Here is a 27,956-nt window from a genome sequence, read left to right on the forward strand (position 1 = left end):
AGAATTAGGTCAAAACAAGACAAACGCCTCCTTCCCATTGACACTGCTGGAATTCTGGAGGTCGCCTTGAATTTATTCACACTGTTACTATTGCATTCCATAGAACAGAAGCCTGGCTGTTCTTCTCTGCCAAACTCTGTATGACTTATAAACTCTCCTCTGTCGCTGCTGCTTATGAATAAGGCCTAGTCCCTGTCAGTAAAGGAAAGGGGGTATATGGCAAGGCTTGTATTCGCATCTACATGGTACAGTGGTCTGCTGAAGTACCTTGTGTTCTGGGGCTGAATAGATTGCTTTAGCAGGAAGCTCCTCACCGTAATCTTATCCGGAGTTTTTCTTACAGCTATCCTAAATAGAAGCTTCTTTTACATGACTGAACACGTGTAGCGTTGTCGCTGAGTTCTATGAAGTCTGCTATATTACACTCAATGTGTTTATGGTTTATGTATCCTAGTGAAAAAAAAAATAGAGGTTAACTCTGATTTTGCAAGACAATTTCAATTTTTTATGATTTTTTTTTTTTTTGGATTACACCTTAAAGGCAAGCTTCTCTTTGACTCTTGTTACCATAGCTTTTTTCCTTTTGGCTTTCAAATCTTATCTTTTATCTTCACTCAACTCCAGGAAAGCAGCTAAGAAAGTAGAAATGTGGGCATTTATTTATTGCCACTAAACGTGCAATAACTAGGGTCTGCAAAAAGCAGTAAAGTAAAGAGGTAAAGAAAAAAAAAAAAAGAGGTAAAGAACACCTAACGACTCTCATGATTAATGATTTGACCCCCCCCCCCCCCCCCCCCCCCCCCGACCAGCCTGGGCCTCTCTAATTGACCTCTTCCACTCCCAGACTCCTCTTAACTTTTCACTTCCTCCCTCATTATCTGGAGCTGACTCTCCACCCCACCACCGCCACCACTGTTCTTGTGTGTCCAATTTGTTTTATTTTTCCCAAATTTTGTGGATTGTTTCACACCCCAGGCCCTGAGCCCCGCGGCTCAGCCACCCTGTGTTGACCCTCGGCTCTGGTATGAATTACATGTGATGGATCAGAACACAATAGTCTAAGTTGGGGAAGTAAAATTATAAAAATATATACATAAAACTATTTTTAATAAATAAAAAACTGATAATTGGCATGTGTGTGTATGTATTCACCCCCTTTGTTTTGAGGCCCATAAAAAGCTTTCGTGCAACCAGTTACCTTCAGAAGTCACATAGTGAAATGATGCCCACCTGTGTGCAATCGGAGTGTCACATGATCTGTCATTACATATACACACCTTTTCAAAAGGCCCCAGAGGCTGCAACACCTAAGCAAGAGGCACCACTAACCAAACAATGCCACGAAGACCAAAAATGTATGGGGGAAGGTCCTCTGGTGTGATGAGACTAAAATTGAACTTTTTGGCCATCAAAGAAAACACTATGTCTGGCGCAAACCCAACACTTGACATCACCCAAAGAACACTATCCCCACAGTGAAATGTGGTGGGGATGTTTTTCAGCAGTCAGGACTGGGAAACTGGTCAGAGTTGAGGGAAAGATGGATGGTGCTAAATGCAGGGATATTCTTGAGCAAAACCTTTACCACTCTGTGTGTAATTTGAGGCTAGGACGTAGGTTCACCTTCCAGCAGGACAATGACTGCTAAAGCAACACACTGCTAAAGCAACACTTGAGTGGTTTATGGGGAAACATGTAAATGTGTTAGGATGGCCTAGTCAAAGCCCAGACCTCAATCAAATAGAAAATCCGTGGTCAGACTTAGATTGCTGGTCACAAGTGCAAACCATCCAACTTGAAGGAGCTGGAGCAGTTTTGCAAGGAGGAATGTGCAAAAATCCCAATAGTAAGATGTGGCAAGCTCATAGAGACCAAAGCGACTTGGAGCTGTGATAGCCGCAAAAGGTGGCTCTACAAAGTATTGACTTTAGGGGGGTGAATAGTTATGCACATTTAATTTTTCTGTTATGTTGCCTTATTTGTTGTTTGCTTCACAAAATAAAAATCTTCAAAGATGTGGGCATGTTCTGTAAATTAAATGATGCAAATCCTCAAACAACCCATGTTAAATCCAAGTTGAGGCAACAAAACAAAAAAATGCCAAGGGGGTAAATACTTTTGCAAGGTACTGTATGTGTATTCTTATGTTGTATTATGTTATCTCTACTGTTCATATCCCCTGTGCAGGATTATTACAACTGTACTCTTCATTATATCTCAATAAAAAAAAAATGATTGTACCAGAAATGTGTACAGCAACCAGCTTCTGGTGTCATTTGCTCTAGACCACCCCCACCCCCACCCACACTTAATATTGGCCTTTTACTGTGGTAAGTTGCTAAACTTACTAATGGGGATGGACCAGAATGTACCTCTGGCATATTGGGGCACTGCTTTAAGTTTGGTCTGGTACTTGAAGACTCGAACTGATAAAATCTGGACTTGATGGCAACATATACCAGAGATGGGGTTACACAAGTTTTCTGTCTATTTCGTACTCTGTAGAAAGGTAAAGTCACACTTAACTCTGGTTTAAAAAAAAAAAAAATGTAGTTAAGTAGTCTAAAAACTTTCTTTAGATCTTGGCCTCCTCCAAATATCCCAGTTCCTTTTTATTTTCTTGCTGCCTTAATTTAACTTCCTGTTGGAGAGTCACTACATTCATTTTCCATGGTCCAACTGTAGCCACCCTCCTTTTGCTCACTCCAAAGATGGACTAGACATTATGGGTTATAAGATTTATAGTGTGCATATGAGCACACTGTCACATAGACATCGGTTCAGGAGCTCGAAAAAGACCTTAACAAGCAGACAGAAAAACACTTAGCCCTTGTACACACGGTCGGAGATTCCATCGAAATGTTTCCTATCGGACCGTTTTGTTGGATATTCCGACTGTGTGTGGTCTGCCTCGGACTGTTTCCGTCGGACTATCCGACCGACCAATTTTTCCAACTTGCCGGTAAAATTTTCCAACAAAATGCTCCTATCGGACATACTCCGATCATGTGTAGCCTACTCCGACGGACAAAGTGCCACGCATGCTCAGATCAAATTCCTAGACCAAAGCTATTGGCTACTAGCCTGAACATAGTCCCGTCGTAACGAAATAACGTCATCACGTTACGTACAATCGGATTTTCTGACAACTTAGTCCGACCGTGTGTATGCAACATCACTTCCGGACCTCTTCCGGAATTAATCCGTCGGAATTACTCCGACGGATTTGGTTGTCGGAATCTCCGACCGTGTGTACAAGGGCTAAGACTTCCATGAAAAATAGGCATTTAGGACCAAGTAGGGCATGTGTATGAATTATTTTTTGAGCATAAGGCTATTGTATGATGTCACTTTAACCACTTTAACACAGGGCATTTACACCCCCTTCCTGCCCAGGCCAATTTTCAGCTTTCAGCGCTGTAACATTTTTAATGATAATTGCGCGGTCATTCAACACTGTACCCATATGAAAGTTTGATCCTTTTTTTTCACCCCACAAATGGAGCTTTTTTTTTTTTTTTTTTTTTTTTTTTTTGTGCTATAAACAAAGACTGACAATTTTTGAAAAAAACACAATATTTTTTACTTTTTGCTATAATAAATATCCCAATAATAAAAAAAAAAAAATCTTCCTCAGTTTTATGCTGATATGTATTCTTCTACATATTTTTGGTAAAAAAAAAAATCTCAGTAGGCGTATATTGATTAGTAGGCACTATAACTTTAGCTTTATGGCTTTTTTTATTATTTATTTATGTTTTTCTAGTAATGGTGGGGATCTGCGATTTTTGTCAGGACTGTGATATTGTGGCAGACAGATCAGACACTTTTGACAATATTTTAGGACCATTGACAATTATACAGCGATCAGTGCTATAAATATATGTACTGATTACTGTATAAATGTCACTAGGGGGCAATCAAGGAGTTAAATGTGTTACCTAGGCAGTGCGCTGGGGGGGAAGTGGTTAAGCTTAATTTATACATATTTGTCTCTATTTGTTCAGTAAGATCCACAGGCTAAAAAAGAAGGATCTATGTTTATGTATGTATATTCCTTTTTCTTCATACATTAGGTCAGGGGTAGGCAACCCCCAGCACTGTTGCCGCAAGCAGAATGTGAAGCCTCTTTTGCCAGCACTTGACTCCCTCCCCATAAACAGAGCAGTGCAGGGAAGTGTCAGTGAGACACCAATGCATTCCTTCCAATTTCAGAGTTCCCCACCCCGCACCTGCACTGAGGGGGAGGCACTGTGCCCCCACAAATTGTAAAAGATGGAAAACATTGTTGGCTTCTCTAACTTTGCTGTAGCTTAGATTGTCAGCTTTTGTGATGGGGAAGAGATTGGGTGCAGTTCTTGTGGGGGGGGGGGGGGGGTCCCATTTTCCAGATGGAGGATGACTGTTATTGGCCACTGCTTAAGTCAATCACAGTCCTGCTAGCCCCGCCCACCATCTGGAGGAAGGTGACTCGCTTGGTTGCCACTACCAATCTCAGAAAGGAGGGATTTCACTGTGATTGAGAAAACCACAATCGGGTGACAGTTTGTGAAATTATCATTGAGCTTCTGGGAACTTTGTTGTTCGTGAGCCTTTGTGTCACTTACTACTGAACCCCTGCACTCTGTGTCTCTTTAAGCCACAGCCAGTATTTAGTGCAACGAAAATCACACCCAACTTTTGCTGCAGCGCAGAAACATTTTCTCAGCTGCCAGGACCCAATTTATGATCCTGCACACAGGCCCACTGCTTTCAGAAAATGCCCCTGAGCTGATCATTGCGCATCCATTCCAGATGCTTGTATGTGACATCCTATATAACCCATACATCACATACAAGCACATGGGCTGAATGCAAGAGGTGGATTCGCAGGATGAGTGTGTCAGGGTAGGTAGATGTCTCATCTATGCTTCCTTTCACCACTCTGCATATCACACATATTGTACATGAGAAGAGGGTACAGCAGTGGAGCAGATTTGCAGGAGGGGTTCAGTGGTGGGACAGAAGAACAGGGTGGTACAGTGGTGGGGCAGATGTGCAGGGGGTTAGTGGTGGGGCATATGAGCAAAGGGTTACAGTGGTGGGACAGAATAGCAGGGTGGTACAGTGGTGGGACAGATGAGCAGGGGGGATACAGTGGTGGGACAGATGAGCAGGGGGGATACAGTGGTGGGACAGATGAGCAGGGGCAGTACAGTGGTGGGACAGATGAGCAGGGGCAGTACAGTGGTGGGACAGATGAGCAGGGGCAGTACAGTGGTGGGACAGATGAGCAGGGGCAGTACAGTGGTGGGACAGATGAGCAGGGGCAGTACAGTGGTGGGACAGATGAGCAGGGGCAGTACAGTGGTGGGACAGATGAGCAGGGGCAGTACAGTGGTGGGACAGATGACCAGGGGGGGTACAGTAGTCCAACAGATTTGCAGGGGGGATAGTGACCTGAGGTGTGGAGTTGCAGGAATTGTGGCTGATCTGAGGCATCGGAGTGCAGGATGCTAATTTCTCACTACTCAAGTAGTTTACAGCATTTACTTTTATAAACAATCTTTTTCGTGATTGAGTGTGAAGTTGACTTTTTTTTATTTTTTTTGTTCTAAAATCTGCACTCAATTTCTTTTTCACTACACTGTGCTCAAAAAGTTGCCTTCCCCTGCCTTAGATCATAAATTCTAAGAATTGTAAACCGTGGAAAAAAACTAGGATGTCCCAGAGCATAAAATCTAAATTTATCTGCAGAAAAGAGGAACTGTTGTGGAGCAATCCGAAGAAAATATAACAAAATGAAAATATATTTTGAAAGACTTCAATTTAGAACATCTACTATATGTGCAATCAAGTGTATTTTGTTCTTCTAGTCATATAATATTTAATTGGTTTTGGATCATTTCTTAACCAATATGATTTATAATGTATGCTCTGTCAGGTTCATTTTGCCCTTGTATCTCATGGGTGGACTTATGTGATTCTTCCTACTTCTTATTGCTAAATATCTTCCCAGTACTGGTCACCTCCACTATTTGCCCTGAACTTTTTAGGCTACTTGGTCATTGTTTTCTTTAAAAAAAGAAGAAGAAGAAATCTAGAATTGACAGGAGAGAAAAAATAGTGTTCTTGGCAATCATGTTGACATCTAATGTCTGCAACTAGCTTTCATTTTTGAATTAAAAGAGCTACTGCGCTGTGGAAGCATTGCCCAGAGAAGGCAAGTAGAAGACAAAGGACATGTTCCCAGTATTGTTTGGGGTCTCCATGCAGCTGAACTCTCCCCATTACTGATTCCCCTTAATGTGTTCGCCACTATGGTGGGGGTAGCCATATAGGTAAAATGAGAGACTCTTTTCTTCCTCATGTCAGCGAGGCTACCCTGATGACCTGTGAACTGATGAATCATGGGAGATATTCAAGAAGCAGCAGGTGAAATGGAAGGAGCACAGATCCACAATCAATTGAAACCGATGCTGGAAGATCCTTGCCCTCCTAATTCTCTCCTGCAAGGAGAACCATAAGCAGCACTGTGGCGATATATCCTAATCTCATTCCAAGGCCTAATGCATACAAAGGCGTTTGCCCATCTCTCATAGATGCCTTTCCTCATTGGCAGCTGTAAATATGTTTTTAGGGGCGGAAAAGCATGTCAAGTGTTCAGGTGGTAATTTCAATGACCAGAATAATAATTCTCGCCATTGAAGTGAATTGACATTCAATCGCTTAAAGTGGTTGAAAAAAACACCTGTAAGGCAGTTGCATATTGTGTTAGTATGTATCACATTATGAAATGCATACTTTGGAACAAATCGTTCACGGGACATGCTGTCACCACTGAGAAGGCTGACGTCTTCCCCTTGTCTGTCTTTTGCATTTGCGCACTCTGGCTGTGTGATTAATCAAAGCTGCAATGACGTCACTCCCGCGCATGCGTGCGGGGGCCCTTGGTTGCAGCACAAAGCTATGAAGTTCCAGCAAGGTATTCCTGACCTTAGGAGCGCATGCAACGGTGATATCACTGGCTGCATCCAGGGTGATTGTCTCCTAAATGGTGCACATTTAGGAGATATTCGTTTTACCTATAGGTAAGCCTTGTTCTAGGCTTACCTATAGGTAAAAATCGCAGCGCGGGCTTTACCACCGCTTTAACTCGCCTAGCGTTAAGGTGCATTTAACTGTGTCAAGCATTTTTTTTTGCCAAAATGCTGCTACTCCTGGATGTGCTGGCAGTGAGATTATTTTTTTTATTTTTTTCTGATTCTAAACTCCTATATGTTCATGGACACAGGCCAACAAGAAGGGACATTTAGAGACCAAAAAAATAAGGCTAGGCTAGGCACACCTTTTTAACAGTAGCTTTAAAAGTGCCCTGTGTGCATGACGCCTCAGCCTAGGTTTCCACTATTGCGACCTAAAAGTCATGGGATTTTGCCGTGATTTTTGTAGTGATTTTTACTGTGAATTTGATGCGACTTGAAGCAACACCTGTGTATTCTTGAGGTCTGTGGACTTCAAGTCGCTTCAAAGTGGGACCTAAGTAGTGCAGGGACTACTTTGAAGGCGCACAGATATCAACGGTACTCATTGAAAGTCGTGGGATATGACTTGTCATGTGACTTGGCCGTCCCAAGTCGCATGACAAGTCGTCACACTAGTGGAAACCGAGCCTAAAACGATTCATGTGTGAAGCTCTTGAGTGCTAATTAATTTCAATGGATAGAATAAATTATTATTCTGGCCAATGAAATGAACTAAGTGCTTGGTGCACGTAAACATGTTTACGGGCATCAAACGTTTTTTTCTGCCAAAACACTGCTGCCAGGAGGAAAGACCTCTAGGACAGATAAGCAAATGCCCTGTGTGCATGAGGCCTAAATCTGGTGAGATTAGCAATCAAACGTATCTTTGTGATCTCAAGGCACTGGAAACGCACTTATTTGTCAGGAGGAATTCAAGACAAAAGCTACAAATTTCTGGGGAATGCTTAAGTGATTGTAAAGTCTCGCTAAAAAAAACAAAAAAAAAACACGTTATACTTGCCTCCTCTGTTGCAGTGGTATTGAACAGAGCAGCCCGGATCCTCCTCTTATCGGGTCCCTCTTCTGTGATCCTGGCCCCTCCCTTCTGCTGGTCTATGGGGGCACCCTAGCCAAGTCAGAGCTTTGTGTATCCATTCAGACACAGAGCCCTGGCCCCGCCCTCTCTCTCCCCTGATTGGCTACCTGGCTTTGACAGCCGAGGGAGCCAATGGCCCTGCCAGCTAGGATGAGAAACACACAAAAGGTTTTTTATCTTAATGCATAGAGATAGGATAAAAAAGTTTTGCCTTTACAACCTTTAGGCACAAATAGTCCTAATAAACCAATTCACTTTTTTGAGTGCAGGTTCATTTGTTCTTGTGGTTCTTATACATGAGATGGTGGCTTGTTAATTAGCAGCTGGGACAGTGCTATTTGTTTCTGTTATAAATAGCACACAATTGCAGATGAGCTTGATGCGTAATGTTGAAATGTGTAAGTGTTGCTATATTAAGCAGTGTGTGGGAGCTGCAGGGTTAACACCTAGATTACGGTCTCTGGATGATGAAATGATATGATCTCCCACAGGAATGTGAAGTATTCACAATTCATATACATTGATAATTCAGTCTGTGCTGCTTTGACACTTCTGCCCTTATGTATCTAGAATCTCCATCTTTGAGAGAGGAGCCCTGTGTTCATGTAGAATGTTCTATTGTGTACAGCAAGCAGTGTGTATATACTGGGTTGTATAACCTCAAAGCTTATATAACCAGCCTGGGACTCATCCAACCTGATCCTGTCTTGCTTGACTGAAGATCATTTATGGTTTCTGGAAACATGTAGGGCTCATCACTTATAAGCTAAGTGCATATTACTGGGATCCCCCTCCCCCCCCACACTACTTATTTAGGGTACTCTGTAGTCATGGGAGGCTTGCATTCCAATCGACATTCAGCAACAAATTTGGTTACCATTTCAATACTTCTCCATTGCGAGGACATCCAACCAGAATAAACAATTCAATTTGCATCTATAATTAAGAGGAGGCACCAGAAGGGCAGCAAACTTGTTCTTCAGCAGAACGTCGCATTATGGGCCTGTCTGCTGTCCACATCGCAGATGTGAAATAATTGGTAGACCCACTTTCATGGTAATTGTCTCCATCTGGTGGAATGGTATTTGAATCCAGACATCTTCATTCCCTTTGCCAGGAGAACATGGTATTAGACATACTTAATCTCCTGGCAGACCTCCTGTCCCAAGGGCCAGTGTTCTATCCTCTGTCAGCTACTGGCTTTGGTTCAAACCACAGATCTGAAGGAGGGACCAGAGGCCTTTTGGAACAGCACCTGGAAGGGCCCACTTTGCTTGGTGTGAGTTGGAATTTTAATCCTAGAAACTACTGGGTGGAATGTATTCTGTCCTTCCTCCAGTCTAGTGTGGATCATCATTTGTCTTTGAGTTGCCAATCTTTCCATTTCATAGATACTTGGCCCGTCACGCTCTAGTTAAGGTTTTTGTTCACTTTTTTATTCCCTTGGTACCTCATACTGATTCTTAGACCCTATCATTGATATTCCCTTGTCTGACCTTACCCATGAAGTGGCTTTTCTTGTCACCATTGCCTCTGCAAGGTGGGTCTCTGAATTGGCAACCTTATCATGTAAGGAGCCTTTCTTTACTGCTGTACAAGAACAAAGTTGTCTTGAGGTTTAAGACCTCCATTCTTCCAAAGGTGGTCTCTTCTTTCCACCTTAATCGAAATATTGTCCTGCTCCAAAGCATCCTAAGGAAATTTCCCTTCTCTACCTGGATGTAGTACATGCTGTGAGCTTTGACCTCTCTGCTACTGCTTCCTTTTGGAAAACAGTTTCCCTATTTGTGCTGCCTGAGGGCTCCTGTAATGGTCTCCCTCCCTTCTCGCTCCTTCATCGCTGGTTTGATTAGACAGGTTATTGTCAAAACCACTAGCAGGGTCGCGCTTGTGACTCTGTCCCTGTTCCCACTCCCCCCCCCCCCCCCCACCCTCCCTCTGTCTCTGATTCCCCCCCCCCCCCACGATCCCTCTGTCTCTGATCCCATTTACCCCCCCCCCCCCCGGTCGTCCCTCTGTGTCTGATTCCCCGCCCCCCCCCCCATGCCCCCACCCACCGTCCCTGATTCCACCGTTCATCTGTCCCTGTATTTATTCCCCCCCCATCATCTCTCTGTCCCTCGTTCCTTCCCCCCCCCCCCAACATCCCTCTGTCCATGTCCCCCCCCCCCCCCAACATCCCTCTGTCCATGTCCCCCCCCCCCCAACATCCCTCTGTCCATGCCCCCCCCAATCCCTCTGTCAATGGGGGATCTCCCACCATCCCTCTGTCCCTCATCCCACCCCCCACCATCCCTCTGTCCTTGATCCTCCCCACCACCCCTCTGTCCTTGATCCTCCCCACCCTCCCTTCCGTCCCTGATACCACCCCCCCCCCCCCCCCACGCCATCATCCCTCTGTCCCTGATCCCATATCACCCCCGCCGTCATCCCTCGGTCCCTGCTCCTATCCCCCACCGTCATCCCTCTGTCCCTGATCGCATCCCCCCCACCATCATTCCTCTGTCCCTGATCATAAACACCGTCGTCCCCTCTGTCCCTAAACCGCATCCACCGTTCCCCTGTCCCTGATTCTTCCCCCCCCCCCCCCCCCTCTTCCACCATCCCTCTGTCCCTGATTCCCCCCACCTTCCCTCTGTCCTTGATTTCCCCCACCTTCCCTCTGTCCTTGATCCCCCCCCCCCCTCCTCCACCATCCCTCTGTCCCTGATCCCATCCCCCCACCATCACTCTGTTCCTGATTACATCCCCCTGTGTCTGCTCCCTTACAGCCTCCAAAATGCCCCCTTGTAATAGTAAGGTCAGTGGCAGAACTACCAAGATCTCAAAGGTCGCACTTGCAACTGGGCTCTGGCGTTCTACCACCATGCGGGGGCCTCAAGATGGCAGGAGGTGGTTTCTTGCACCGGGGCCCTGAAGGTTGTAGTTACACCTCTGGATTGGGTTCCTCTTTTGCCTGTTAGGGTCTTCTCTTCCAGATCTGTTATTGCCTCTCCTGTCTTAACATCTGTATCTCAGATTTGCAAGGCTGCCACTTGGGTTTCTGTTCATACATTTAAGTCCTACTAGGTGAATGTTAAAAATTCCCCTAATGCCAGCTTTGGTGCTACAAGCTACTTTGAGTCTATCAACCCTTTCTTGACATGTTTGTTATGTGTTGGTGTTTCTGTCGCCCGCCCCTCAGATGGACTGCTTTTGTATGATCAGGAAAATTGGATTTTTTATTTAAAGTGATTGTAAACAGTCACTGTGTAAAACAGCCCATTCAGTTTAAAATAGAAATTGAGGTGGGTCGGCATCGGCGGTAAAGTGCCACTATTTTTAGCGGCGCTTTACCGTAATTTTAGCAGCGGTATTTGGCCGCTAGCGGGGCTGTTTTTACCCCGGCTAGCGGCTGAAAAAGGGTTAAAACTGCTCGCAAAGTGCCGATGCTGCCCCATTGATTTCACCGCTCCAAAGATGCGGCTAGTAGGACTTTTTTTTTTTTTTTTACCATCCTGCCAGCACACCGCTCCTGTGTGAAAACCCTCCGGCTTTCACACTGGAGTAAAAGGAGACGCTTTTTTCAGGCGCTATACAGGCGCTATTTTTAGCGCTATAGCACCTGAAAAATGCCTCAGTGTGAAAGGGGCCTTAAGGCAAAATATTTTTGCCTAGATATAAAAAAAAAATACATAAATAGAGGTGCACTGAATATAAATTTTGGCTGCACATAGCCAAAAACTGAAACCGAAAATTAGTTTTTAAAAAATATTTATACTTTTTATGTATTCAACTTTTTAATTATTATCAATTTAAATTAATATGGATTTATTGTTTGCCTTTAGTGCAAGAAAAGCTCAAGAAAAATAGTGTCTGACCATCTCTTGTATTATGTCTGCAATCTCTTAAATTTAAACACACTGCTAATGGTATTGGCAAAATTTCCATTTGGTGGACCTCTAGCAGACATGGTCAGACTGCAGACATGATAGAAGAGATCAATGCAGCCTCACCAGTGCCTGCCAGATGCAGCCTCACCAGTGCCTGCCAGATGCAGCCTCACCAGTGCCTGCCAGATGCAGCCTCACCAGTGCCTGCCAGATGCAGCCTCACCAGTGCCTGCCAGATGCAGCCTCACCAGTGCCTGCCAGATGCAGCCTCACCAGTGCCTGCCAGATGCAGCCTCACCAGTGCCTGCCAGATGCAGCCTCACCAGTGCCTGCCAGATGCAGCCTCACCAGTGCCCGGATCAGAGCGGTGATGTCACGGAGCTGGATTTGAATTTCCCAGGCCGGGGAGTCGTTGTGTCTTTTTTCAAGCTCACCAACTATGCATCAAGTCCAACCTGTGTGTGTGCTTTTATGTCCGTATTACATTGTATATCCCTGTATGTTGTCGTTCAGGTGCTTATCTAATAGTTTTTTGAAACTATTGATGCTCCCCGGTGAAACCACAACCTGTGGAAGAGAATTCCACATCCTTACCGCTCTTTCAGTTAAAGAAACCTCTTCGCAGTTTAAGGTTAGAAAGCTTCTCTTCTAATTTCAGTGAATGGTCACGTGTCTTTTTAAATTCCCTTTTGTGAAAAAGTTTTATCCCTATTGTGTGGTCACCAGTACGGTATTTGTATATTGAAATCATATCCTCTCTCAAGCGTCTCTTCTCCAGAGAGAATAAGTTCAGTGCTTGCAATCTTTCCTTATAACTATGTCAAAGTCCTGCCTCCTATGATTCACGTCACACTGATTCAATTTCCCAGCAGTGGTATCACAGGAGGTGGGACATTGTTACAGCCTGTGCCAAACAAATTCGTTTCCGTGACACACAGGGAGATCGTGACTCTGAGAGAGGAGGAGGGAGGGGAGGACTCTAACTGAGCTGCCAGGATGACACCCCCTCAATGTGCGGCACCCGGGGTGGACCGCCCCCTTTTTTGGTGCCTCTTTCGGCTCATATTTTGGTGCACCTCTAATTATAAATACCCTGTCTCTCTTTTTTTCAAATTTCCTCTGTTCTCAGATACATTAGATTTGGGGGGACACAGCAGCACACCACACCATGACAAGTTTGATCATTGGAGGGGAGTACACTGAGGTCCCAGCACATCTAGGGAACTGACCACAATGTGCTCTCCTGCTTAGTGTGGTCAGTTTTAATAGGAACACAGAGGGGCTGGCAGGAACACTTGGGATTTCACATAAAGGAAGCAATACAAAGAGAACAGGATACTTTCTTATACAAGTACATGGTATAGCAGGCACATATCAGGAAGATCAAGTGTTGGGGTAACAAACACTTTCTTGGAGTACAGTACAGGACACTGTTCCATCTCCCCTGTTCTTATGATCTCTCCCTAATGCATGCTAAAAAAAAAAGAAAAGACTGAGGCTAGCTTGGAGTGGGAGGGTTTTTAAGGGGGTTGTCCCTGAAGCTTTTAGTTTTGCCCGCGTCCTTTTACCTGAAGATGGCTGCCTAGAACGCCAGTGGAAAAGAAGTCTGGATCCTATCCTGTGCTGTAGAAAATAGATTATACTGGCAAGCCAGAAGTCCTATTATTTTTCAGATGAGAAATAACGGCCTCCAAGCCAAGGCCTTCCTAAAGGGGATGTCAGTTTGTTATGAAAGGACCAATGTCGTTTTTTCTCCCCAGTCTCTTGTATAATCTCTTTGCAGTGCTGGCCAAAAAAAACCTACCTGGAGTTTCTCCCTCTATTGGAATGATTTTTTTTTTTTTTTTTATGCTAGTTTGTCACCCAGTCCAGTATTTTCCATATATTCCCAAGGAGGATCTCTCTCCATTGCTTTTGCTAGTGCTTTGAAGAACGCCTACAGTTTTCTGCGTCTGTATTTGATCATGTAATGGGCAATTACTAATGATCGTCATTTTTTTCCCCAATAAATGGCTTTCCATTTCTAGCAGAAGAGGAGGAGTACTTTGAAACACTGCTAGTAGTATCCTTGTTAGCGGCCTTGTTAAATAGTCATTCCCAGCTGTTGGCTTTGTTCTTTGTGTTAGTATGTTATCAAAGAGATTAGTCTGCCTTAATTATCCAGCTGGTAACCGCTGATGTCAGAGCCTGCGTAATGTAAATTAGTTAAACCAATTCAGTCAGCTTTGTGCGTAGAGGTGTCCAGACGGAGGTGGTCTTCTTACTGCGGAGTGCTGCTTTTCTTATAGAGAGCATTTTCACACGTTAAAGCTGAACTTCAGGCAAGCGGCTACATACAGATTTAATATATATGAGAGCCACTTTACCTGCCAAAGCATTTGTATTTCTGTCCATCCAGTCTCAGGATTTACACAGCTGTGTCACACAGCCCTGTCTGATGGAGCAAGAGACCTGATCCCATCCTTTGACTAGACAATGAAATGAAAAGCAATAAAGTGATGAGCTCTGTCGTTTTTTTTTTTTTTTCCCCTCCTGTTGGCAAGCTCCTTGTCATGATTTGATTGGCTGCTGATGCTGCATCTGCCAAACCCAGTCTGAGCTCTGTTGTACAGGGACTTCAGGAGGTTGATAACAAGTCAGGTACTTACACTGCTTGCATAAACAAAAAATACATTTTAGATTGTAGGCTCTAATGAGCAGGCCTCTCTGATTCCTACTGGTTTAGTGTAATTGTACTGTCTGCCTTTATGTTGTGAAGGCAGATTGTTGGCGTTATATAAATCCTGTGTAGTAGTAGTAATAAAAGTAATGACGATTAATGAAGAGCTGTGTTCATTTGTGTCTATTTTTGCCTAGAGTTCAGCTAAAAGATAAAAATTCTAATTTTTGCCCTATGTTAAATTTAAATATGAAATACCTGGACAGATTCTTAATGGGTAACCTTATCCCTGTTCTTCACTACACTTCTGTTGAATAGATAGGTGCACTTATCTAGAGTTAAGAAGGACCTTTTATGGATGGTTGAAGAAAGCCTCCTATAATAAATAAGGGTTCACTAAAAGGAAACGTTAAATGATCTAATTTTTTTTAGAAGACCATCTCTTCTCCCAGAAAAGGTTTTATCCTTTAAAAATCCTTCTGTACCACTATCTGCTGTCAATGCACTGTAAAATACCGAGCTCCTGTTGGATGTAAGAGTTAAGCCCAGTGTCGGTCGGGTTGATGCGACTCCATTGGGCATGTGTAGGAGCTGGGTAGGCCTTCCTGTTGATCCCAGAGGAAGATGTCAACAGTAGGATATGTTTCCTGGAGGATGACACAAGCTGTATAGTGGTGAGGGAGGGCATGCAGCTGCATTGTGGGGAAATGCGTCAAATATGACGAAACATTGGCATAATGTACAAGTATGCTGTTTAGCCACACTTATTTTATGGGTGCACACAATGGTTTATCATGGACCCCTCAATGTTTTAAAATTTTGGTTTATTTTAAGGCATTGTGTTCTTTATAGCTGTTGAGTTAAATATGAACCTTTTTGTAGATTCCTTGGACATTACATCTTTCTCTGCTCAGGATTGTGGGCTATCTATCTGCACATATTAATCTAATGGTGTCTTTGTGTAATCAAGCACTGTGACTGAGGATCTGTTTATTTTGTGTCAACTGAATCAAAACCTGTATGATCTAAAAATGATTTTTGTTGAATGTGGCTGAAATCCAAAAGTTTTTTGATGCTTGCATTTGGTTGATTTCATGCGTTACATTGATCATCTTCTTTTTTGCTCAGATTGGCAACTACAAGCGCACAGTGAAGAGGATAGATGATGGCCACAGACTGTGCAGTGATTTAATGAACTGTATCCACGAGCGGGCGAAGATTGAAAAGGTGTACGCCCAGCAGCTCACAGAGTGGTCCAAGAGGTGGAAACAACTTGTAGAGAAAGGTTAGGAGGACACATGCTACCTCTGTATTGAGGTTTATTTTGTTTGTACTGGTATGACACAAAAAAGTGGGGAAACAAAAAGCCAGACACAATTGTACGGGATAATTGCTTTCCAAGTTTGTGATGCTGCTGTAATTTGGAATTGAACTCACCTGTATCCATTAACAGGTGCTGACAATACATAAATTACACCGGCAACCAGTTATTATGAGGACAAATTGACTCAACCTTTCTGTTGTGTTTCTGTGTGCTACACTAAATGGAAAGAGATTGGGACTTTGAATGAGGCATAATATTGGAAAGTAAATAATTGTTAAACATATATTTATTTGTACATTCTACAATGGTGATTATCCAAGTATATGACAGTAAGTACATGCATAATTACAAATTTAGTAATAAAACAATAAATTACATGACACATAACGTGGCATGGTGTGGAAGAATGACCTCCACGACAGGATACCCTATGGAACTATATAACATGTTGGGTCTATGGTATATAGCATAAAAAATGTGGTAAACTATCTGTAGGACATGGTGCATCTATGTAGCTGACGCGTTTCGTGGGACAGTGCAGTTTCTTCAGGGGCTGATGCAACATCATTCTATAAAAATACAAATGCATATAAGTCTAATACATATACCCAGAAGTTGGGAATATTGGTAAGTATGAAAGACAAAATTGACAACCCTGGAAAAACTCACGTCATCTGTGCATGGAAACCAAAGGACAAGGACTGTAAAAAAATAAATAAAATAAAAAAAAGTCCACCACAGGAGCTGAGGATGGGGCACACTGAGGGAGCAGAGAGCACTTGTGAATCCCCACCCCAGGGGGAGGTGACCAAAGGATAATCAATGAACTTGACTTCTGAAATAATATGTGAATAAATAAATGAATGAATGACTGTATTGGACTATGTGTAAAGGAAATGGGAGAAACTCATAACCAAATGTTTTGAGATTGAATGTTGTGCTGGTGAGGGATAGCCACAGTGAGCATGGAGAAGAGGAAGATGAGCAAAGAATTGTCTGGGGATTTGAGAAAAAAAATTGTGGAAAAGCATTAACAATCTCAAGGTTACAAGTCCATCTCCAGAGGTCTTTCATTGGTTGTAAACCCTCCTGCCTCACTTTTACCTAATAGGTTAGCCTAGAATAAGGCTTATCTATATATAGTGGAAATATCCCCTAAACATGCGCCGTTTAGGAGATCTTTACATTGTAGTGCGCTGATGATGTCATCTACGCATGCGCTTTGAAGAAACCTCCGTGCCATTTCTTCACTTGTATGTGCCATGACTGACGGCTGCCATGCACATGCGTGGGAGTGATGTTACGCTGCTCCAGCCAGTCAGAGCTGGAGTCCATGGCCCCGGAAGGAAGAGGGCAGAAGATGGATGCTTCCACCAACGGGGACAGCGTGGGATTCGATTGCCGGTAAGTGCCACATAATGGACTAGTATTTTACTTTGCATGGAATGACAACTGTCTTTTATTTAAGAATAGCAATCACATGAAGCCATTTATTATCACATAATTTTTTGGATCCTTTTTGAATCGTAATAAAAAATCTCCCAAATGGCCGTGATAAAAAGTTTACACTGGAATATTTTGGCCTTGGTACAAACACAGAAGGTGGCACACGGGTTAAAATGACAATTGAAGGGTAATTTTCCACATTTGTGACTTTTTAATTGGTGTCTGTGTATAAATATTCAATGAGTTTGTTAGCTCTCACATGGATGCACTAAGCAGGCTAGACAGTGAGCCATGAGGAGGTAGAAAAGAACAGTCAAAAGACCTGCGTAGCAAGGTAATGAAACTTTACAAAGATGGAAAAGGATATAAAAAGATATTCAAAGACTTGAATATGCCATTCAGTACTGTTTAATTACTTATCAAAAAGTGGAAAATTAGGGGCTCTTTTGATACCCAGCCAAGGTCAGGTAGAGCAAGAAAGATTGCAGCCACAACTGGCGGAAGAATTGCTGAGGATACAAAGAAAAACACACAGGCAAATTAACCTATGTGTGCCACCTTCTGTGTCTGTACCAAGGCCAAACATTCCAGAGTATGTAAACTTTTTTATCAGGGGTATTTGGGTGATTTCTGTTATGGTTTCAAAAGGATCCAAAAAATTATGTGATAATAAATGGCTTCTTGTGATTGCAATCCTTAATCACTTAAGCCCCGGAAGATTTGGCTGCTCAATGACCAGGCCATTTTTTGCGATACGGCACTGCGTCACTTTAACTGACAATTGCGCGGTCGTGCAACGCTGTACCCAAACAAAATTGACATCCTTGTTTTCCCCACAAATAGAGCTTTCTTTTGGTATTAGATCACCTCTGCGGTTTTTCATTTTTTTATGCTATAAACAAAAGAGCGACAATTTTGAAAAAAAAAAACACAATAACTTTTTGCTGTAATAAATATCCCAAATTTGGAAAAAAATATGTTTTCCTCAGTTTAGGCGGATATGTATTCTTCTACATATTTTTGGTAAAGAAAATTGCAATAAGCTATATTGATTGGTTTGCACAAAAGTTATAGCGTTTACAAAATAGGGAATAGATTTATGGCATTTTTATTATTATTTTTTTTACAAGTAATGGTGGTGATCTGTTTTTTTTTTTTTTTTTTTTTTTTTTGGGACTGCGATATTGCGGCAGACAAATTGCACACTTTTGACACATCTTTGGGACTATTGACATTTTACAGAGATCAGAGCTATAAAAATGCACTGATTACTGTATAAATGTCACAAGATCTATTTCCTCTCCCCTGAGAGAACTGGGGTCTGTGTGTTTACACACACAGATCCTGGTTCTCACTCTGTCATGACCCATCGCGGGTCCTCATCGTTCTTTGCGACTGCCGGGCACTTGCATTGGTTCCAGCTTGGTGCACGCGCCCCCCCCCCCCCATAGTGGTCAAAAGGCAAACCGCCATACAGTTACGTTGTTTCGCCCAGGGGTGCCAACCTACCGCAGTACAACTGCGGCGGCTGGTCGGCAAGGGGTTAAATAAAAGACGTGGTGTTTTTTTTTTTTTTTTTTTTTTTTTTTTTTGCCATGATCTGTCATATTTTCAATATTTAATGCCAAAATTTCACAATTTCTGCCAGGGTATGCAAACTTCTGAGCATAACTATATATGTATTTATGTATATGTGTGTCCCTAGGTTACAAACAAGGGTCTGTAGGTTTAAGTTGAATTTGTAAGTTTTGTGTTTTGGATAACATAGGGAAGGTTTAACACCCCTGTAACATTTGTTTTGTCTACGGTGCCAAAGTTCAGAAGATTTCACCTCACTTTCTGTCCCTGTGACAAATGGATTTTGAAAACTTTGGGTGTTATGGAAACAAGGATTGGTGATCAAGCTTCAGTGGAGACACCTTTTTCCCATAACTCTTAGCCCTTGTACACACGGTCGGACATTCCGACAACCAAATCCGTCGGATTTTGTCCGAAACTGTTGCATACACACAGTCGGACAAAGTTGTTGGAAAATCCGATCGTTCAGAACGTGATGACGTTATTTCGTTACGACGGGACTACGTTCAGGCTCGGTTCACACAGGGGCAACACGACTTTTGGAGGCAACTTGGACGCGACTTACAACACTACTTTAAGTCGCCCTAGGCCAGGCGACTTGCCGTGGCCAATCAGAGAATGAGCTCTCAGGGGGGAACTCCTTTTGAGAGCTGATAATTCTCTGAGAGTCGCCTCCGTATAGACGGAGATCTGACTTGGAGGCGACCTCCATTGAAATCAATGGGTACCAGTCGCCTACAAGTCGGATTGAAGTAGTACAGGAACCTTTTCTGAAGTCGAAGCGACTTCAGTAGTGTGCATTAAGGCTCGGTTCACACAGCGGGCGGCGCGACTTGCAGCGCCGCGACCTGCACACGATCAGCGGCGACTTGCAAAACGACTTCTGTATAGAAGTCAATGCAAGTCGCCCGAAGTCGCTGCAAAAGTAGTACAGGAACCTTTTTTCTAAGTCGGAGCGACTTGAGTCGCTCCTATTAGAACGGTTCCGTAGTACAGAACGGAGCACGACTTGTCAGGCGGCGAAGTCGCCTGGACAAGTCGCCCCTGTGTGAACCGAGCCTTAGACAGCTCTCATTCACTTACATTGATTTCTACATGTTTTGCGACCTGAGGTGACTTGGGGCGACTTGAAGTTGGATCTGAGTTGCCCCTGTGTGAACCGGCACTCAGGCTAGTAGCCAATAGCTTTGGTGTAGGGATTTGATCTGAGCATGATCATAGAATTCTATACACATGATCGGACAAGGTCCGATCGGATCATGTTGTCGGAAAATTTTACAGACAAGTTGGAAAACTTGGTCCGTCGGATACTCCGATTGAAACAGTCTGAAGACCACACACAGTCGGAATATCCGACAAAACGGTACGATCGGACACATTCCGTCGGAATCTCCGACCGTGTGTACAAGGGCTAACAGGAGTGAATTTCCCCTCCTAGGGATATATATATAGATATATAGATATATAGATATATAGATAGATATATAAAAAAAAGTGTATATATAATAAAAAAATGTATTACAAGTGGACCAATTTTAGTGTGGCCATATTAATAGCTTGGCTGTATAAATGTTCCTTAGAGGGAAGTGGCTAGTGTTTCGATACTTTCAGGACAGGCTTTCAGGGTGTACCCCCTACTTGTACCAGAGAAATGTTATTGGAAAAATAACGGTGTGGCACATACAGAAATTAGATTAAGGGTATAGTACCCCTTCTTCTAAGGCCCAAGCAGTACTGAAGAACAAAGTTTTAGCAAAATGTTATGTAGAACAATCCCTGGGGGAAAAAACACATTTACATACAAAGCAATGGTAATTGAACCAGAATATTTAGTAACACAACAAATGCGGGCTATGGAATGGGGATAGAGTCGGAGACAAGATTTGTCCTAAAACTGTTGGATAGGGATGTAGAAAATTTGAAGTCCACATTTGCTCCATTATCACATTTTCTTTTCCTGAGCAATTTATCACATTGTTGTTATACAGCATTTATATGGCGCCAGCAGTTTGTGCAGCACTTTACAACCTGAGGGCAGACAGTACAGTTTCAATACAAGAGGAATCAGAGGGCCCTGCATGTTGGAGTTTACACTCTAAAAGGGAGGGTCAAGGGATACAAAAGGTAATAACTGTGGGGGGTGAGCTGATGAAGAAAGTGGAATTACAGTTGTTAGGTGGCGGCTTACAGTAACTTAATTGCTTTTGTTCAAGTTTTCGAATATGGCTACAATCATCAGAAATATTGCATAGATATTGTAGTTCCATTAAGAAAAGTGAGTGTTTTTAAAAAGTGTACAAGCATATTTACTCAGTGGCTAGTGAAATAGTTGTTTTATTCAACTACATGTGTATATGTTTGCTTCAAAAATATGAATTCCTTTATAGTCAACTCTGCATGCACCTTGGTGTCTGTTGCAGGGCCTCAGTATGGCACGGTGGAGAAGGCATGGAATGCATTGATGACAGAAGCAGACACGGTCAGTGAGCTCCACCTTGAGGTGAAAAACACTCTGATGAATGAGGACTTTGAGAAGGTGAAAAACTGGCAAAAAGAGGCCTATCACAAGCAAATTATGGGAGGCTTTAAAGAGACCAGAGAAGCTGAAGACGGTTTCAGGAAAGCACAAAAGCCATGGGCAAAGAAACTGAAAGAGGTAAGGATAGAAATCCTACAGCTGGTTGGGTCACCTGCAGTGTGGAGCTGGCATTGGGTGGAACAATTTCCGCTTTTGTAGAAAAACCTCATAGTTGAAATTCCAGTCTTGCAAATTTTACAATGTATATAAACCCTTCCAATGAGTTTTTCCCATTTGCTCCCTTTTGGTCTAAGTATACCATTTGAATGTGTGTTTTTTATTTTATTTTTTATTTTGTTTTTGTTTTCTGTTCAATGAATGCAAAAATACCTGTTGATCCTGCCCGAAATCCTGTGAACTGATAACTTCCTACACTCTCCCTGTGCAAAAGCAGGAGGGTGGGGGGTTGTTATGAAGATGAGAGGTCAGTGTTCTTTGCAATTCATCATAAATGAAGTAGACAGGGCTCAAACCACATGCTTAGGAATTCAGAGCTGTGAATGTCAGAGGAAGGATAAAGCACACTATATTTCTGGCACATCATCGTGTTTTTATCTTTTTTTTAATTTGCCGTGACATACACTTTATGATGGACTCTATGCAGATCTAAAAGATTAATTAGTTGCTGCCTGGCCGGCAGGCTGGATCATGTACATGTACGTCATCCAGCTGTGGGCATGTTGCTCCTGCGACCACAACGTCTACCATACACAGCAGATTGCGGATCCCAGTACCCAGCTGCTTTGACCAGCCAGGGGGATCACTTGATCACATGTCAACAAAGCAGTTATGAATATCATTCATAATAGCTGTGATTCCTTTAGTAATGTTGTAATTAGCCCACAGCTATCACATGGTACCTTGGCCAATCACAGCACCCTGTACCATGTGATAGCGGTGAGCCAATCACAGCTGTTATGAATGTAACCCATTCATCATGATGGTTCAAAACATTGCTGTTACAGTGATTAAAATAATATTCCAGATATACAACAACTTAAAGGTACATATCTATCTAAAAGGATGTATTCCTTTATGTTACTCCACATCACTGTAACAGCAATCAGTGTGTAAAACTAAAAATAAATCCCTGATCACCCCCGAGTAGTACAGTGTCACTATGTTGATATACTCAGAAGTATATAAAAATAGAAAAAGGAGTAAAATAAAAAAAATCCCTGATCACCGCCACACCAGTCATATGATGACACTTTACTGCACTGGTGACAGTATGTAAAGAAAAAATTGTGGGGAAAAAAATGAAACGTTGTTTAACTTGTTACCGAACTGCGCACCACAGTTGTACTTTGGCAAGTTGGCTCCCCTGCGCGAATCGCCTTCATTGTATGTCGAGCATGCCCATTCGCGAGCGGTGAGCCAACCATCGGGTCCGGCGGCCACGTGCAATCGCTCCGCATACAGGCAGAACGGGGATATGTCAGTGTAAACAAACAGATCCCCATTCTGTCAGGGGAAGAGAGACAGGTCGTTTGTTCCTAGTGATTAGGAACAGCGTTCTCTCTTCTCCAGTCAGCGCAGCCCCCATACAGTTAGAAACACCTCCCAGGGAGAACACTTAACCCCTTGATCACCCCCCTCGTGTTATCCCCTTCTCTGCCAGTGACATTTATACAGTAATTGGTGGATATTTTTAGCTCTGATCGCTGTATGAATATCAATGGTTCCAAAAATGTGTCAAAAGTGTCCGATCTGTTTGCCGCAATGTCGCAGTCCTGCTAAAAATCGCAGATCACCGCCATTACTAGTTAAAAAAAATGCCATAAATCTATCCCATAGTTTGTAAACGCTATAACTTTTGCGCAAACCAATCAACATACGGTTATTTATTTTTTATTTATTTTTTTACCAAAAATATGTAGCGGAATACATATTGGCCTAAACTAAGGAAGACATTTTTGTTTTTTTGATCTTTATTATAGCAAAAAGTAAAAAATATAATATTATATATAGATGCACATTTTTTTTTTGTTTGTTTGTTTATAGCGCAAAAAATAAAAAACACAGTGGTAATAAAATACCACCAAAAGAAAGCTATATTTGTGGAGAAAAAAGTATAAGTTTTGGGTACAACGTCGCACGACTGCGCAATTGTCAATTAAAGTGACATAGTGGCGTAAAAAAAAAAAATTGCCTGGTCATTAAGGGACAAATCCTTCCGGTCCTTAATTGGTTAATTTTTTATATTTTCCCAAAAAAATTAGGACAAAAAATTACAACCAACCACACACACACACACACAGACACACACACACACACACACACACACACACACACACACACACACACACACACACACACCCACTTAATATAGACTTTGTGGGATATTTTTTTTTTTTTACAGAAGACTTAGCAGAATACATTCTCGCCTGAATTTATGAAGAAATTGGATTTTATTGGATAGGTTTTATAACCGAAAGTAGAAAATATATATATATATATATATATATATAAATTTTTTTTTTTTTGTTTTGATTTTTTTCTTTCAAATTTTGCCCTTTTTTGTTTTTATAGCAAAAAATGTAAAACCCAGCGGTGATTAAATACCACCAAAAGAAATCTCTATTTGTGTGGAAAAAAAAATGATATACGTTTCATTTGCGCTGATGCATGACTGTGCAGTTAAAGTAGCATAGTACTGAACAGCAAAAACTGGCCTGATCGTGAAAGGGGTAAAACCTTCCAGAGGTCAATTGATTAAAGAATATGTCAACTCAACATTTCCTATTCCTGGTGCCTGCTGTACCATATACGTGTATGAAAAATCTTGTGTTTATTTTTTTTTTCTTTATTTTTTTTATTGCTTCCTTTGTGTTACATGCCTGGTGTGCCTGCCAGTCCTTCAGCTCTCCTATTGAATACTGACCATTCTAGGCATTAGAGCAAAGGCCTTCTCTCTTCCAATGATTAGACTGGTGCTGATACCCCCCCCCTTTTCAAAGCTGTTCACTGGGAAGATCAGTGTGCTGCTGTTTCCCCTCCCCTGGCTCTCTGTGGGCTTAACGTCTAATATACTGCAATTCCTGTAGTAGGTAACTACTTGAAGTGATCTCGGAAAGTCCACACCCACCACCCAGAAAGAAAGGGAGATTAGCTGTCAGGTGACTATAGATTAAAAATTTAATAAAAGGTCTTTACATAGCAATATTTAGGTCTATTAGATAAGAAGGCTAACAAATCCATGCTAGAGGTGCTTTTGAGCTGTTTGTTATATGTAGTATTTCCATCTCCTTTAACTGCAGTAGAGAAAAATCGGGTCTCCTGCTAGACAGAACTGTGCTGTGTAGCAAAGCTTTATATATCTCAGAACTGGATGGACAGAAATGCATATTCTCAGGTAAAGCATCTCCCATATACAGTGTGTATTTTATGTTTGTATTTAGCGGTTTGCTTGAAATCTAGCTTTAAGATGCTTCACTATATTACACTTCAGTATGTTAGCCTGGCTGCTCCCTTATGTGAGCACACATGCCTCGTGCCTCCCACAGTTCCTTTGCAAAAAGTTAGACCTTTCTGTTTAGATACCTTAGTAGACTGGAGTGACCTACGAATCGGTCCTTAGTTTTCCATATGTGTTTGGCTTTCTGCTGTGCACAAAAAAAGAACAGGTGAGAAATCGGGGAGAATGAAATACAATTGGGTAATTGAAGACCGCTTAATAAGTACGTGTTACTAAAATCTATGTGTAAAATGGTAAAAAGTAGAATGAGTTTTAAATGCTTTTAAAAGTATTGTCTAAATTTAAATACAGTCAAAATGGGCATAAAACCTCCACCTGGTATTGTCATTTCTAACCCTTCTGGGGATTTCTGGCGTTAGAGTTGGATTCCAGGAGTGAACTGTACAGCATACTTATCAGTCCAGCTTGGCACAATGTAAGTATGCAATACGTATCTTTCCTGGAGTTCAGTATTAACAAATTTGAGCTGAACCTGATATTTTCTATCTCAGGAGTGCCTGCTTCCTATTTCTATGAAGAATTCACTATGGCGCCCTTGACACCATAATTCTGGTGTCACTAGCCCCCCAAGTGCATTCTACACAGGAATATAGAGAATGGCCTCTAGAGATATCTGAAGCAGGGAAATCCGCTCAAAGGAGGGACCTGACTTTCATTGTTTGGAGTAGGGTGGGCAAATGGCCCTAACATAGTCACTGCAATTAATTAGATTTTGTTTCACTTTAATGTCCTTAGCTTAGTCACAGTTTTACTTAACAGAGTAAATGAGACTTAAAACAAACCTTTGCTATCCTTTGTAGCTGCATGCACTGGGGAGCAATTCATTATCAAAATTCACTTTAGAGCAGCCTTCCTCACCTATTTTACCCCAATAAAACTATTAACGTTACCTCCAAATTTCAGGGAACCTCTTCTAAAACCAACCAATCGGGGTGAGTGGGGAAAATGCCCCTTAATTTGGTAGTCAGAAGAATGCCACCCTTACAGGCTCTAGTGCCATGTTGCTGATTCTGTCATTGTATCCAGAACTATACAGGTGCCAACAGATGGAAATTCAATTAGCCACAGCTTATGGAACTGGCCATAGCAAGTTTGTCAGTGCCGTGTTCCCCCTATGGACGTGCCGCCACTGTGTTGTACCTTCATTAAATGTAACCATATTGCTACACTTTGAGGTGCCTATGTTCTGTTTTATACTCAGTTTTGACATGATGCTACCTGTATATCAAGACACCGCTTGTTTATTAAGCCAAAATTCATAAAAGAAAATTTGCTTGTCTTGCAAAACACTCTAAAACCAAGTTACTCCCAATCCAAGGTTTTACTGCACTTGACTATCAGAAGCTTGGCCACAGGTTCACATTAGGAAAAAAAAAAAAAGTTTGGCTTTGAGAACTGACATATAATCACACACATAGGTTGGACTTGTGTCTTTTTTCGGACCTCGCCTACTATGTAACTATGTAACTCCAGCAGTCATTGAGAAGTGAAGCCAGTTATTGGTTATTAACTGTAGATCATGGCTTCAAACGGAAGACTGTCAAAAATCATACATTTGGTTTTCCAATCTGTGCAGGTGGAAGGGGCCAAAAAGGCATACCATGCTGCATGCAAGGAGGAGAAACTAGCCATCTCTCGGGAGACCAACAGCAAAGCCGACCCAGCCCTCAACCCAGAGCAGCTAAAGAAACTCCAGGACAAAGTGGAGAAGAGTAAGCAGGATTCTCAGAAGGTAACGGATATGCCAGCTAATCGTCCTTTTTGCTTGTTTGTTCAGGAATTCTTCCAGTTGTATTCAAATCTATTGGCATACCATACTGATGTAACGCCCTGCAGTGCAAACACACAATGTAATGTGCACACTGTACAAACTTTCTTTCCATTGTGGTGTCATTTATGTATGCAATAACCATGCAGGGATGGTGACTCTTAACCACTTGAAGACCAGGCTTTTTCTGGCACTTTATTTACACATTTAATGAAGTATTTTTTGCTAGAAAATTACTTGTAACCCCCAAACATTATACTTTATTTTATTTTTTTATTTTTTGCCGAGACCCTAGGGAATAAAATGCAGATTTTTGCAATTTTTGATGTCGCGCGTTAGTTGCGCAGTGGTTTTTCAAACGCAATTCCTTGGGAAAATAATACATTTTAATTAATAAAAAAAAAAAAACACAATATAGATGAAGGATGATGCTACGCTGAGCAAATAGATGCCTAACATGTCATACTTTAAAATTGTACACGCTCGTGGCATGGCAACAAACTACGGTACTTAAAAATCTCCTTAAACTGCATTTTAAATGCATTTACAGGTTGCCTGTTTAGAGTTGCAGAGGAGGTCTACCATTACAATTAGGGTCCGTTCACACAGGGGCAACTCAGATCCGACTTCAGGTCGCCCCTAGTCGCCTCAGGTCGGACAACATTTAAAAATCAATGTAAGTGAATGAGAGCCGTCTTAATGCACGCTACTGAAGTTGCTCCGACTTCAGAAAAGGTTCCTGTACTACTTGAATCCGACTTGTAGGCGACCGGTACCCATTGATTTCAATGGAGGTCGCCTCCAAGTCGGATCTCTGTCTATACGGAGGCGACTCTGACAGAATTATAAGCTCTCAAGAGGGAACTCCACGCCAAATTTATGAACAAAATTTGGCGTGGGTTCCCCCTCCGAGAGCATACCAGGCCCTTAGGTCTGGTATGGATATTAAGGGGAACCCCCTACGCCGAAAAAACGGCGTGGGGGTCCCCCCAGATCCATACCAGACTCTTATCCGAGCACGTTACCCGGCCGGCCAGGAAAGGGGGTGGGGACGAGCGTGCGCCCCCCCCCCCCTCCTGAGCCGTACCAGGCCGCGTGCCCTCAACATGGGACGGTGCCTTGGGGAAGGGGGGGCCGCGCGGCCCCCCCACCC

At 42.5% G+C, this 27,956-nt stretch overlaps 1 protein-coding gene across 3 annotated transcripts in view; it reads left to right on the forward strand.

Moving 5' to 3' along the window:
• The window catches only part of PACSIN2 (protein kinase C and casein kinase substrate in neurons 2), a 195,427-nt gene that overhangs the window by 139,621 nt on the left and 27,850 nt on the right, over positions 1-27,956 (forward strand). For all 3 annotated transcript variants that reach the window (XM_077469403.1, XM_077469405.1, XM_077469404.1), the window contains exons 3-5: positions 15,760-15,916; positions 21,400-21,635; positions 26,612-26,767. In XM_077469403.1, coding sequence (XP_077325529.1) covers positions 15,760-15,916; positions 21,400-21,635; positions 26,612-26,767 — 549 coding nt within the window. The remainder of the gene's footprint in view (positions 1-15,759; positions 15,917-21,399; positions 21,636-26,611; positions 26,768-27,956) is intronic.

The sequence above is a fragment of the Lithobates pipiens genome, unplaced genomic scaffold (assembly GCF_037356315.1).
Source record: "Lithobates pipiens isolate NorthernLeopardFrog02 unplaced genomic scaffold, aLitPip1_a1.2 Scaffold_8, whole genome shotgun sequence".
NCBI classification, from domain to species: Eukaryota; Metazoa; Chordata; class Amphibia; order Anura; family Ranidae; genus Lithobates; species Lithobates pipiens.